This window comes from Pleurodeles waltl, chromosome 3_1 (genome assembly GCF_031143425.1).
Source record: "Pleurodeles waltl isolate 20211129_DDA chromosome 3_1, aPleWal1.hap1.20221129, whole genome shotgun sequence".
NCBI lineage: Eukaryota > Metazoa > Chordata > Amphibia > Caudata > Salamandridae > Pleurodeles > Pleurodeles waltl.
The window spans coordinates 325,369,366-325,382,296 of NC_090440.1; the positions used below are offsets into that span (position 1 = coordinate 325,369,366).

A 12,931-nucleotide genomic window follows, 5' to 3' on the forward strand; every position below is an offset into this window, starting at 1 on the left:
TGCCCTGGAATACAGTGAACCCACCATGTGTTGAACAACCAGGAATATGCCCTGATGTTCCAGCCTTGTCCAGAGGCGCAGGGCCTCTTGACAAAGGGTCCATGACCCAACCCCTCCCTGCTTGTTGCAGTACCACATGGTGGTGGTGCTGTCCGCAAACACCTACACTAGCCTTCCCTTAATGGGAGCGGAGAAAGGCTTTCAATGCCAATTGAATTGCCTGGAGCTCTTACAGGTTGATGTGGAGTATGGATTTTGCCGCAAACTAGAGTTCCCTGATCTCCATCTCTCGCAGATGGCTGCCCCATCCCAGGAGTGAACTATGGGCCAGATGTAGCAACCCGTTTGCGAGTCGCAAACGGCGAAAATCGCCGTTTGCGACTCGCAAACGTGGGTTTGCTATGCAGAAATGCATTTTGCGAGTCGGATCCGACTCGCAAAATGCATTTCAGACTCGCTAATAGGAAGGGGTGTTCCCTTCCTATTAGCGACTCGCACTGGTATGCAATTCCATTTGCGGCCGCGAAAGCGGCCGCAAATGGACTCGCAGTTACCATCCACTTGAAGTGGATGGTAACCCAGTCGCAAACGGGAAGGGGTTCCCATGGGACCCCTTCCCCTTTGTGACTGGACCAGATATTAATTTTTCAGGGCAGGGAGTGGTCCAAGGGACCACTCCCTGCCCTGAAAAACCGAAACTAAAGGTTTCGGATTTTTTTAAAGTGCAACTCGTTTTCCCTTAGGGAAAACGGGCTACACTTTAAAAAAAAAAAATCCTGCTTTATTGACAAGCAGGTCGCTAACATGGAGGCCTGCTGACGTCAGCAGGCCTCCATGTTAGCGAGTGCCTATACTCGCAATGGGGCCGCAATTTGCGACCCACCTCATGAATATTCATGAGGTGGGTCATTGCGACCCCATTGCGAGTTGCAGTCGGTGTCTGAGACACCGTACTGCATAGCAATTTGCGAGTTGCAAATTGCGAGTCGCAGGGACTCGCAATTTGCAAGTCGCAAATTGCTTTTTTCGTACATCTGGCCCTATATGTCACTACTGTCAGGTCTGGTTGGGGAAGGCAGAGGGGTCTGCCGCTGATCCAATTACAGTTTGTTAGCCACCACTGCAGATCTTTTGCAGTTCCCTCCAAAATCTGGACCATGGCGGAGAGATTCCGCTGATGCTGTGCCCATTGGAATTTCATGTTCAACTGAAGAGCCCGCATATGCCAGCAGACATGAGGCACTAGCAGGATGCACAAGGCCATGAGTTCCAACAGCCTCAGGGTCTGTCTCTCAAAAATCCAGGAGAGAGGCTGAAACATCAATATCATAGCCTGAATATCCTGGATTCGCCATTCGGAAGGATAGGCCCGAAACTGTACCGTGTCCAGAACAGCTCAGATGTAAGGAAGCTTCTGAGAGCGAGTCAGGTGTAATTTTGGCATGTTGATAGTGAACCCCAGTGAATGCAAGAGGTCCCCCATAGTCTGGGGCCAGGGGACGACAGCCTGGGGTGACCCCCGAATTCAACAGCCAGTTGTTGAGATAGGGGAAGCCTGCCATCGCTGATTCCGGCAAATGAGCTGCAATCACTGCCATTACCTTGGTGAACACCCAAGGGGCGATGGTCAGGCCAAAAGGGAGCATGGTGAATTGAAAATGCTCTTATCCTACCATGAGCCACAGGTAACGTTCGTCAACAGGCAGGATGGGAATGTGGATGGCTGCGTCCTGCAAGTCCAACGCTACCATCCAGTCTCCCGAGAGATGGAAGCCATCAAAGGGCATGTCGATCAGAGATGACTGGACATGCCCCAAAAAGCCAGTCATCCTCAACCAGGCATAGCGCCTCAAGGTCACTGGCGATTAAACCACTCTGCCCAGTGAGTCGGTCATGTCAAGTCCACAATGCATGTTTTTGATCTTCACTGTATCGCTCCTGTTGGCGACAGCCTGAGGGTATGGTCAGGGCCTCCTCAGAAACCGCTGGCAGCATCTGAGCAACGGTGTCCCACAGGGCATAGGAGTAGCGGTCCAAAAGCCATGCAGAGTTCACAGAATGCAAAGCTTGGTTGGTGGAAGAAAACATCTTCCCTTAAGTGTTCAGCCTCTTGGATTCCCTGTTCAGGGTGCAGTGAAAAAAGCAACAGGATTTACCTGCGATGTAGAGGCTTGGACCACCAAGGGTAGGGTATTGTGTGAAGAAGTCTGGGTCTCCTGCAGCGGGGCCAGTGGCGATGGGCGATCATCTTATTCACAGGGGAGCTTGTGCTGGGTTTGGACCATGTCCCCAGTTGGATGTCAGTGAGGGCTTTGTTAAACATGAATAGCGGTTCTCAAGGGGAGACTCACCATTACAGTACCTCTATCAAGACACGGCTGCCCTCATCTGCCTCGACCTGTCTGTCACTTCTGACACAGTATACCACACCACCCTATGTACCAGACTTTATGATGTCGGGATCTGCGGCAAAACCCTGGAGTGGATCCGCTCCTTCCTCACAGGAAGGACTCAGAGTCAAACACCCGTCGTTCCTCTTGGAACCTCCAGAAACCTGCTGTGGAGTACCCCAGGGCTCCTCCCTGAGCCCTACCCTCATCAATATCTACATGGATCCGTTCGCCAAAATTGTAATACAGCACAACCTCAACATAGTCTCCTATGCCAACGACACACAGGTAATTCTCTCCCTCACAGATGAAGCATCAACAGCCAAGAGCAACTTCCACAAAATAATGGGAGCAGTTGCCGACTGGATGAAAAAAAGCTCAAACCAGAGATCCTCATCATGGGTCCAACTCCCTCCTGGGACGACTCCTGGTGGCTAACTGACTTGGAAGCACCCCCCAATCCACAGACCATACACGCAACCTAGACATCATCCATGACTCCTCGCTATCCATGACCCACCAAGTCAATGCCCTCTCACCGTCATGCTTCTAAACTCTCTGCCTCGTCTGGAAGATCTTCAAGTGGATCCCCACCGAGTCGAGAAGGACGGTCACCCACCACTTGTCAGCAGCAGACTCGACTATGGCAACATTCTCCATATCGGAATCACGAAGAAGCTCCAAGCAAGACTCCAGAGAATTCAGAACGCAGCAGCCAAACTCATCCTAGACATCCCCACCGCAGCCACATTTATGCCCACCTTAGAGACCTGCACTGGCTCCAAATCAACAAATGTATCACCTTCAAGCTCCTGACACATGCCTGCAAGGTCCTGCACAATATCGGTCCAGCCTACCTCAAACACTGCCTATCTTTCTACACCTCTGCCAGACTACTCTGATCTTCTCAACTTGCCCTCACCACCACCCCTAGAATCAGGAAGAGCACAGTGAGAGGCGGATCTTTCTCCTACGTTGCAGTGCAGACCTGGAACGCGCTACCTAACCACCTCAGGCAGGCCCCCTCGCTGAATCAATTCAAGAAGGACCTCAAGACCTGGCTCGTCAACTGATCGGCACCCTTACAACAGTGCCTTGAGACCCCATGGGTGATGAGCAGCACTATACAAATCACTCATTGATTGCTTGATTGAGTCTTGACTGCCACAGAGAGCAGGCTAAGGTCTAGGACCTCATCTTCCCTCTGCAGCACCACTGCAAAGGAAGCTCCTCCGTAGCAACCGTAGGGGGAGAAAGCATACCAGTATCTGGAGAAGTGTCCAGTCCACTGGCTTCACCCAGTTCCTCACATCAGTCCATGTTAGTTTCTTCACAATGCTGGTATTGTTCAGGGTCGAGCAACCCCTTTTATTCCTCCCTGAGCCCTAGCTCGTAGGAAAAGGGCTCAGGCTCTTGCCTGGAAGGCATGGCTCCAGATGGAGGCAGATACTGCGTTGGGCGATGACCTCATGGGTTCTTGTCGCGAGTCAGGTATAAGAATGAGGGCAGCACCGCCAGCAGTGCTAAAAGGGCCGGCATCGGAACTGGTGCCAGGGAAGGTCGAGGAAGAACGACAAGTACCAGTCCGAATTCAGGAATGGATCCTCGGGACCCTAATGAAGCTGGTGCTGGAGCAGCTGGCAACCCCTCGGGGCCTGAAGGCGCGCTATAGGTTTTGGGCCAGACAAATATAAAGCACATGGCCTCATATAATCCTTTCAGTTGGGATGCCAGAAAATCAGGGAGGTGAAGAGACAGCCCAGGTGCAGGCTTCAAATGCTGATGATCCCATGTCTCGCGGCCAGCGAGTGCAGAGAAGTCGAAGACCTCTTCAACATTGCCTTCTTCTTGTGGTAGTACTTACCAGAGAGGCCCGATGACTTGGAATGCGACAAAAATTTTAGACTCCGCAAACATTCCCATGCCCTTCCTGATGAGGGTCCGTTGTCAACAGTGGTCCATGACAGGCAATGCAGGGCTTGAAGCCGGTCTTCTTAGATGACATTGCTGCCACACCAGCAGGAAAACTTGAAAAAGAACTCGCCAAAATAACGAAAAAAGTTAGTCAAAAAATTATTTGGGGTAACTCTTCTCCGGGTCTGCGCTGGCTCGGGCCGAAAGAAAATAACGGACGTCAAAGTGCCTGGGTGGCACATATTTAGGACCGGCAAAAGTCAATTCCGGCATGGACAATGCCATGCTGAGCCAAATGACGCCACCTACCGGCACACAGGGATATTGCCCATGAAAATCTTCCAGATCCAGACTAATTTCTGGGGTTAGTTCTAATGGTATCTGTGGCTAGAAGTCTGTATCAGATGACGTGTAGCAACAACCACCATTTTTTTGTGAATGTCTGATGAGCGGGGTGTAGCAGAAGGAGAGCACGGCACATTGGAAGTTTTCTGACCCCACAGTGAACCGCAGGTATTGCCTGCGGTACTGCAGGACAGAAATATAAAATATATATAATTTCACAAGTCCAGGAACACTATCCAATCTTCTGGGTCTACAGCAGAAAGAACCAGGGAAAGGGTGAGCATTTTGAATTTGACTTTCTGCAGAAAGGCATTCAATGGCCAGACCCCCAAAATATGCCTGGGGCTTCCATCTTTCTCCAGGATCACTGATTCCAGATCCTCATCCCTCCGAAGTAGACACCCGCGTAATGGCAGTAAGCCACCAGAAGGTTGACATTTTTGCATCAAGATTTTTGAAGGGTCCATCAACAGTAAGGGAGGGGTGGCAACGGAATGAGACTCACTGTACTATGAGATTTACCTCCATCTGGGGAGGATATGCCATATCATCCTTCCTATTAGTTGAATATGTGCCTGTGAGGGCAAGTTAAATCAGTATGGTAACTGCTGCAGCAGGGGGAAGTGAGAGGGGAGCTATCCTTGCTGGTCCGAACATCCCCATGAACACTACTCAGAAAGGACTGGGCCTGATGCTGTTGTACAGTATGGGAAAACTGGTGCTGTCTTGTAGCCCAGTACCCTGGAATAACCCCTATACTCCAGTACTGCCAATGGAACTGTTTTGATGGAGACAAGGATCTAAAGGATTATACTGTGGATAGAATGCCCTTAAATTACTTGAATGCCAAAATCTGTTTATCCCCAAACAATTTTGGACCATCAAAGGCCATGTCTGCAAGCACTACACTGGGGTGAATGGCTTAAGGTACAAGGTCCGTGTTGTCCAGACCAGCACAAAAGACATTTTGCTGAATCCCACCCATGATGTATAATTTTGCCTCTACGGCTGGCAAGATCTCTCTGGCCATGCCCCATAAAGCAAGAATGTAATTATCCGGAGGGCACACACAATCCATGGATCTTAAGGCTACATTTGTGGAAGAGAAAATTATCTTCCCAAAGGCATTAACATATTTAGAATCTAGCCGAAGGGCCCAGGCACAGATTAGACCAAGTGCCCTTGCTGAATGGCAAAAGTGTTTCAGAAGAGGTTGGACCAGATGTAAGCACCTCAGTTAACAAGTAGTCCTTGGTTTCAACAGTAAATCCATGACTGTTGCTCCCTTCGTCCAACTACTATGATAGAGGTACACTTTCTTCTGTTGGTGGGCCAAGCTCAGTCTCATAGTTGTATCCAGCCCTGGCATTTATCAAATCTAGGTATAGCTACTATCAGTATAGTGGGGGGATGGTGGTTATTTGTCCACTTATCGTCAGTGTAATGTGAAACATTTTACATGCCTTAACTGCAACAGTCTGTGACAAGTAAGGCCTCTAGCCTCTGGTAGTACTGATGTTGAGACAGAGGTCATGGAATAGAGTCTGCCTTCGTGCACTTATGGCTTATCTTCGACTTACTAGAAGACTTTGAGCAAGAGTGTCACTTTGCAAGGGACTGACTCATTAAAAAGGGATCACAAACTTGAGAGTTAGGTCTTTTTTCTCAAATGCAACCTCTTCTTATGTTCAGCGACATACAGTTTTGTCTCAAACTTCTGGATCATTTTTAGGTGCATGAGGCTAAATATATAGCACAACGCCAAGTTGTGAGAGAAGCCCAAGCATCACAGGCACAGGTTGTGCAAGTCCATGACAGACATCTGCTTCCTACAGTCATGGTACAGTCGTTTTCAGGGCAAACGCCTTCCCTGGCTGTAGGAAAGTGCCACTGCTGGCATGGTTACCCCTCCCCCCCACACATTTTGCCTAGTGTTGATGCCAACTTTGATTGAAAGTGTGCTGGGACCCTGCTAACCAGGCCCCAGCACCAGTGTTTTTCCCTAAAACTGTACCTTTGCTTCCACAATTGCCACAGCCCTGGCACACAGTTAAGTTCCTTGTAAAAGGTAACCATGGTACCAAGGGCCCTGTGGCCAGGTAAAGTCTCTAAGGGCTGCAGCAATAATGATGCCACCCTAGGGGACCCCTCACTCAGCACTTGCACACTGTCTTTCAGCTTGTGTGCGCTGGTGGGGAGAAAAAGGCAAAGTCGACATGACACCCCTCTCAGGGTGCCATGCCCACAAACCACTGCCTGTGGCATAGGTAAGTCAACTCTCTAGCAGGCCTTACAGCCCTAAGGCAGCGTGAACTATACCACAGGTGAGGGCATAGCTGCATGAGCAATATGCCCCTACAGTGTCTAAGTCCATTCTTAGACATTGTAAGTGCAGGGTAGCCATATTGAGTATTTGGTCTGGGCGTTTGTCATTACGAACTCCACAGTGCCATAACGGCTTCACTGAATACTGGAATGTTTGGTATCAAACTTCTCTGCACAATAAACCCACAATGATGCCAGTGTGGATTTATTGAAAAATGCACACAGAGGGCATCTTAGAGATGCCCCCTGCATGTTAGCCCAACTGCTAGTGTATGACTGACCAGTCTGTGCCAGCCTGCCACTTTCAGACAATTTTCTGACCACATGAGGTGAGTGCCTTTGTGCAGAAACAATGCCTGTCCTGGGTGGAGGTGCTTCACCCCCCACCCCACCCTGCAGGAACTGTAAAACCTGGCGGTGAGCCTCAAAGGCTCAAGCCTTGGGATACAGTACCCCAAAGCACTCCGGCTAGTGGAGATGCCCGCCCCCTGCTCAAAGCCACACTTTTGGCAGCAAGTCCAACGGGAAAATTAGGGAAAACTGGGAGGAGTGACCAACCCAGCCAGGACAACCCCTAAGGTGTCCAGAGCTGAGGTGACCCCTCCCTGCAGAATCCTCCATCTTGGATTGGAGGACAGGGACCAATAGGGATAGAAATGTGCCCCATCCCTAAAAGGAGTGGACACAAGGAGGGTGTAGCCACCCTCAGGGACAGTAGCCATTGGCTACTGCCCTCTGGCCCCTAACACGCCCCTAAATCTATGATTTAAGGGCCTCACTGAACCCAGCTCACAAGATTCCTGGCGACCTACAAAGAGGAAGGACTTCTAAGCTGAAAACCCCAGCAGAGAAGAAGGAAGACGACAACTGCTTTGGCCCCAGCCCTACCGGCCCGTCTCCTGCTTCAAATAACCTGCTACAAGACCAGCAACACATCCAGTGGTCCCAGCGACCTCTGCTAACTTCCAAGGAATGCCCTGCACCCAAAAGGACCAAGAACTCCAGAGGAAAGCGTCTCTGTCCCAAAGAAACCTACAGCTAAGGACTCTCTCCTCACTCTGGATGCGCGAGTCCTGAACCCTGTGCACTTGACAGCCACGGCCTGTGTCCAGGTGGTCCACCCAGCAAGAAAGGATCCCCAGGCAACTGGGAGCAAGAGCCCACCATGTGTTGACCCTTCCAAACCTCCACAACGACGCCTGCAGAGGGAATCCAGAGGCCCCCCCAACGATGAGCTCCAGACGAAGATATATGATGCCTAAAGGACCCAATGCACTCGCAGCCCCCAGGCCTTGGAGAACCTGACCCCTGGTGCAGCATCCACCAGCAGGCGGCCCTCTTCCCTGTCCAGATAGTGGTTTGCCAGAGAAGCCCCCATGGACCTCGACTGCAGCCTCAGAGTGAACCCGGGATCCCCTCATAGAGTTGCATTGAAAACCCAACATCCTGTTTGTACCTTGCACCCGGACGCCCTAGTGCCTCTGAGGGTGCATGTTTGGTGCCTACTTGGGGCCCCTCACGTGCTCTCTGGAACCACCTGGTCTGTCCTCCGAGTCGCGGGTACTTACTTACCTGCTGGCTGACCGGATTCCGAGTACCCCCCGGTCTCCATAGGAGCCCACGTCAATTTGGTGCCTCTGTGACCTCTGCACCCGACCGGCCCCATGTTGCTGGTGGTGGGTGTTTGGGGTTAACCTAAAACCCAGAGATAAGAACTGTAAGTTGAATACTTCCCTGTAAAACTGTGCTATCTTTTCTTCCCCCAGGGACTGTTGAAAATTGCAGTGTCCACTTTTAAAATAGCTTTTTGCCATTTTAAAGAAAACAATATACATTGTTGATTCTATTCGAAGTCCTGGTTATATATATGCAAAGTACCTTTTATTGTATATACTTACCTGCAAACTGAATCTTGTGGTTCTAGAAATAAATTAACAAAATACATTTTTCTATATAAAATACTATTGGTCTGGAATTAAGACATTGAATGCGTGCTTCTTCTATTGCTTGTGTGTGTACAACAAATGATTAACACTACCCTCTGATAAGCCCAATTGCTCACCCACACTACCACAAATAGAGCATTAGTATTATCTATTGTTTGCCTCAGTCAAGCTTCGGGGGAATCCCTGGACTCTGTGCACACTATGGGCCTCATTACAACCCTGGCGGTCAAAGACCACCAGGGCTGTTTTGGAGGTTGCACCGCCAACAGGCTGACGGTGCAAACTCTGGAATTACGACCACGGCGGAAGCGCCACGGTCGCACTGCCGGGACCGGCAGTTTTCCGCCACGTTCGGCCCGACGGTTTAAATCCGACAGGGCAGCGCTGCCTGCAGCGCTGCCCAGGGGATTACGAGTCCCCTTCCCACCAGCCTTTTCATGGCGGTAGGAACCGCCATGGAAAGGCTGGCGGGAAGGGGAGTCGCGGGCCCCCTAGCACAGCCACACAAAGCTTTTCACTGTCTGCAAAGCAGACAGTGAAAAGAGCGATGGGTGCAACTGCACCCGTCGCACGGCCGCAACACCGCCGGCTCCATTTGGAGCCGGCTCCCATGTTGTGGCTGACATGCCCGCTGGGCCGGCGGGGATGTCATAATGGCCACCGCAGGAGTGCGGCCGAATTGGCAGCTGCACGGCGGTTACAACTTGGCAGGCGGCGGTTGCCGCCCGCCAAAGTTGTAATGAGGGCCTATATCTCATTTTGATTTAGTATATACAGAGCCAGCTTCCTGCACTGGCACACTATCAAATGTAATAGATCTCTCTCAGATGGCATGGAAAGAAAAGAGCAGACGCCAGCACGCTAGTGTGGCGCTTATATGCAGCACCGTTCTATCACTTCAGGGCGATACATCATCATCGTGGAGCCACATTGCAGCACCTACCGGCACGTGGGAACATTGCTGAGAAAATTCCCAGGGTTCCAGTCTGACACCCAGGGATATTCTTAAGGTAGGGGGTCTGGAGTTAGAAGTATCCATAAGAAATGCAATTTTAATACATGTTCAAGCATCTTTATGAGCACACCATGCTATTATGTCTGTTGCTCATGTATTCGCTATAGTAGCCAATTGCATAAAGAGCTTAAACTTATTTTGAACTTCACATATAGTAATGCAAAGATAATGTTTCTAACCTTTTAGATTCTTTGTCGTATTCTTCTCCGATCCATATATATGACTGAGCAGCCAATAAGCTGGATACATCAAGTTCTTGTACATCGTGTGTGGAAGCCAGGACAATTTCATTGAAGTTTGCCTATACAAGACAAACATGAAAATATTGCCAATAAAAACTAATTATTATTTTGTTCATATTACGTTATATAATCAAAAACAAAAGTATTTTTGGATGCCATTTAAGGTAGGTAAAACATTGTTGATGTGCTGATTTCTCAGTGGTACAAAGACTCAAATAGTCAACGCTTGCCAAAATGAGGGATGCTTTTTGGTGAATTAAGTCTGTAAGCATTAACAGTTGTAACATACACTTTTTGGTTCAACATCTGGTGGACTTCACACTTTTTCCAACCGCTATTAGTGCACAATTAAAGCTTCTGTTGACATTCTCATGGGGTTCTGGGGGCCATATAGTACCATTTTTAGCTATGACTGTGAAACAAAACAGATTAACAAACACATATCCAAGAGGCATAGGCAAAGTGTGATGATACTGTGCAAACTACAGTTAGCACATAATCAAAGATCTACTGCATGCTTAGTGTCAGATTTCATTCCTGATCCTCTTCAAAACATGTATTGTACAGGATCCACCACTTAAACGCTTTATGCAGTAGGACATAGGAATAACTACGGTAACTGTTTTATTGTAGGAGGACAGATGCAGACTGTCTGTATTTGCTTGATGGATAGGTTTTTGTTTGTCCTTTACAAAGTGGACACAACAAAGCATTTGCTTTCCATTTCCTTCACTAAAGTGTCAAGATCAAGCTTCTCCAACGAGTACCTTGTGAGCTACATTAACTTCGCAGCTACCTCTTAGTGGCTCGTCTGTGTGCAACCCAGATTACTAAGTTATAGGCTTTTGCTTAGTTGAATTAATACATGTATACCAAAAATGAGATGGTGTATCCAAGATGAAATCAAGTGTATTTTCAATACTCTTACGTTTATGTTTGCAGAAAAATATCTGAATTTCCAAAATATATTTATAGCTCATACTTGAGTATCATGTGGTGTAGTGGTGATGAATTGTGAATATAATTATGTTGGTACAAGGGACATTGCAGCTATGCCTGTTGCCTATTAACCATACAGAGGCATTCAAAAATGACTGTCTTTTAATTTACTGTCTGCAGTCCCGCCTGATGCACAGAGTGATCAATCCTAGTAATCTTACTTATGGTGGCCACTGAATGTGAATTTGTCTGATGGGGTCATTATTACAACACTAAATACTATAAGTAGCTCAGGGTGATTTTCGTTAAACATAAAGAAGCTATTATTACAGAAAAGGTTGGTGACCCTGGATATAGAAAAACTGTGAGCCAAGGCCTTAAGCAACAATGAAAGTTTATTTGCACCAACATGTTGTAATGTGCATTTTTATGAAACAAATATGACTAGATAAACTGAAAGATGGGATACATGTTCTGAAAATATGCAGAGACATATTACAAGGGAGGAATATGTTCTGTTTGACAAAACTATTATAGGGAATAGAGGATGAATCAGACTATAAGCTGGTAACAGAAAAGTGTCAAGAAGTACTTGGGAGTTGTTTTCATATGTTTTCTTACATGTTAAAATCTATCTCTTATGAAAAGCGCTTTAATCCATGCAAAGTAAGAAGTTAGGTTGTGTATGGCTAGAGATATCTATCACTGTGTCCCTATTTATTATGCATGGTTACTACCCTTTGAATCATGTTGATGTAAAGTTATTAAGATGAAAGTCACTCTTCATGGTGTGCAGAGTGGTTGGGGGACTGGAATGAAATGTTCATTAATCAAAGGTTGAGGTTTGAGAAGACTTCTGATTATTATAAATTTGGCTCTTATTTTGTACTTAATGGTTGGGAGATTTGAGATGACTACCTATATATATTAAATGAATTATGGCTATAGATGATTGTTTAATTTCTCAGATGTTTAGATTTTCTTGTGTATTTTGAATCAACATATCACAGACAACACACTGAAAAAGAAAGGAGATTATCAAAGAAGAACTGTCTTTGAAAATATTTCATTAGCCCTTAGTTCATAATGTCATGGATGCTTTTGAGAAAATGTTCACGTAAGTTTGGGTTTCAACCTTTGGCAAAAATGTGATGTTTGTTTTCTTGGAGAGTCTGTGCCAGAAATTCATAAAGGGTTCTACTACTGACAGACCAATCAAGAGAGGAGTATGGCTACAATTAGCACAAATAGGAAAAAGAAAGACAGTTGTAAAATTAGCAAAGAAATGTAAAAGAGGAAATGTGAGAAGTTAGAGGAATGGCCTAGTGGAAAAAGGGGAAAGACCCAGGACAATCCCTCAGTTTCATGGGAAAGTAGCACTGCAGTGGATACAGGTTGAGCCTCCAGGTTTTTAAAAAGACCAGTGGGGTTAATATAAATATGGAATGATTTCCTTAATGGAGCTCTCATTTTTAGGGTTCTACAACCCTACTTTCAAAGTTCTATATCAGTTATTCTGTAGATCACTCACGTTAATATGGCCTCGCGTTGGGCTAAGAAGTTAAATATGGTGACAAACGGGAAAGTACTTAAGCAGAATATAAACATGGTATTAAAGGTACTTAAGGCAGTAAAACTGTCAATGAAGCACATCCACACATTACCTATATTATGTTACACTCCTGTAAAGCTTTTTTTTTTCTGTGTGCGCTGATCTAATTTAAACTGCCATAGATGCAGGGTAGCAGATCCTAATGATCAGCATATTTCCAAATTGTGTCACACAGCACTGGTTCATGGTTGTAGATCGTATTA

The 12,931-nt window shown here is 47.2% G+C and overlaps 1 protein-coding gene across 2 annotated transcripts in view; it reads right to left on the reverse strand.

Moving 5' to 3' along the window:
• DMXL2 (Dmx like 2) overlaps window positions 1-12,931 on the reverse strand; it is a 1,615,381-nt gene that overhangs the window by 377,633 nt on the left and 1,224,817 nt on the right. For both annotated transcript variants that reach the window (XM_069222485.1, XM_069222484.1), the window contains one exon: window positions 10,115-10,236. In XM_069222485.1, coding sequence (XP_069078586.1) covers window positions 10,115-10,236 — 122 coding nt within the window. The remainder of the gene's footprint in view (window positions 1-10,114; window positions 10,237-12,931) is intronic.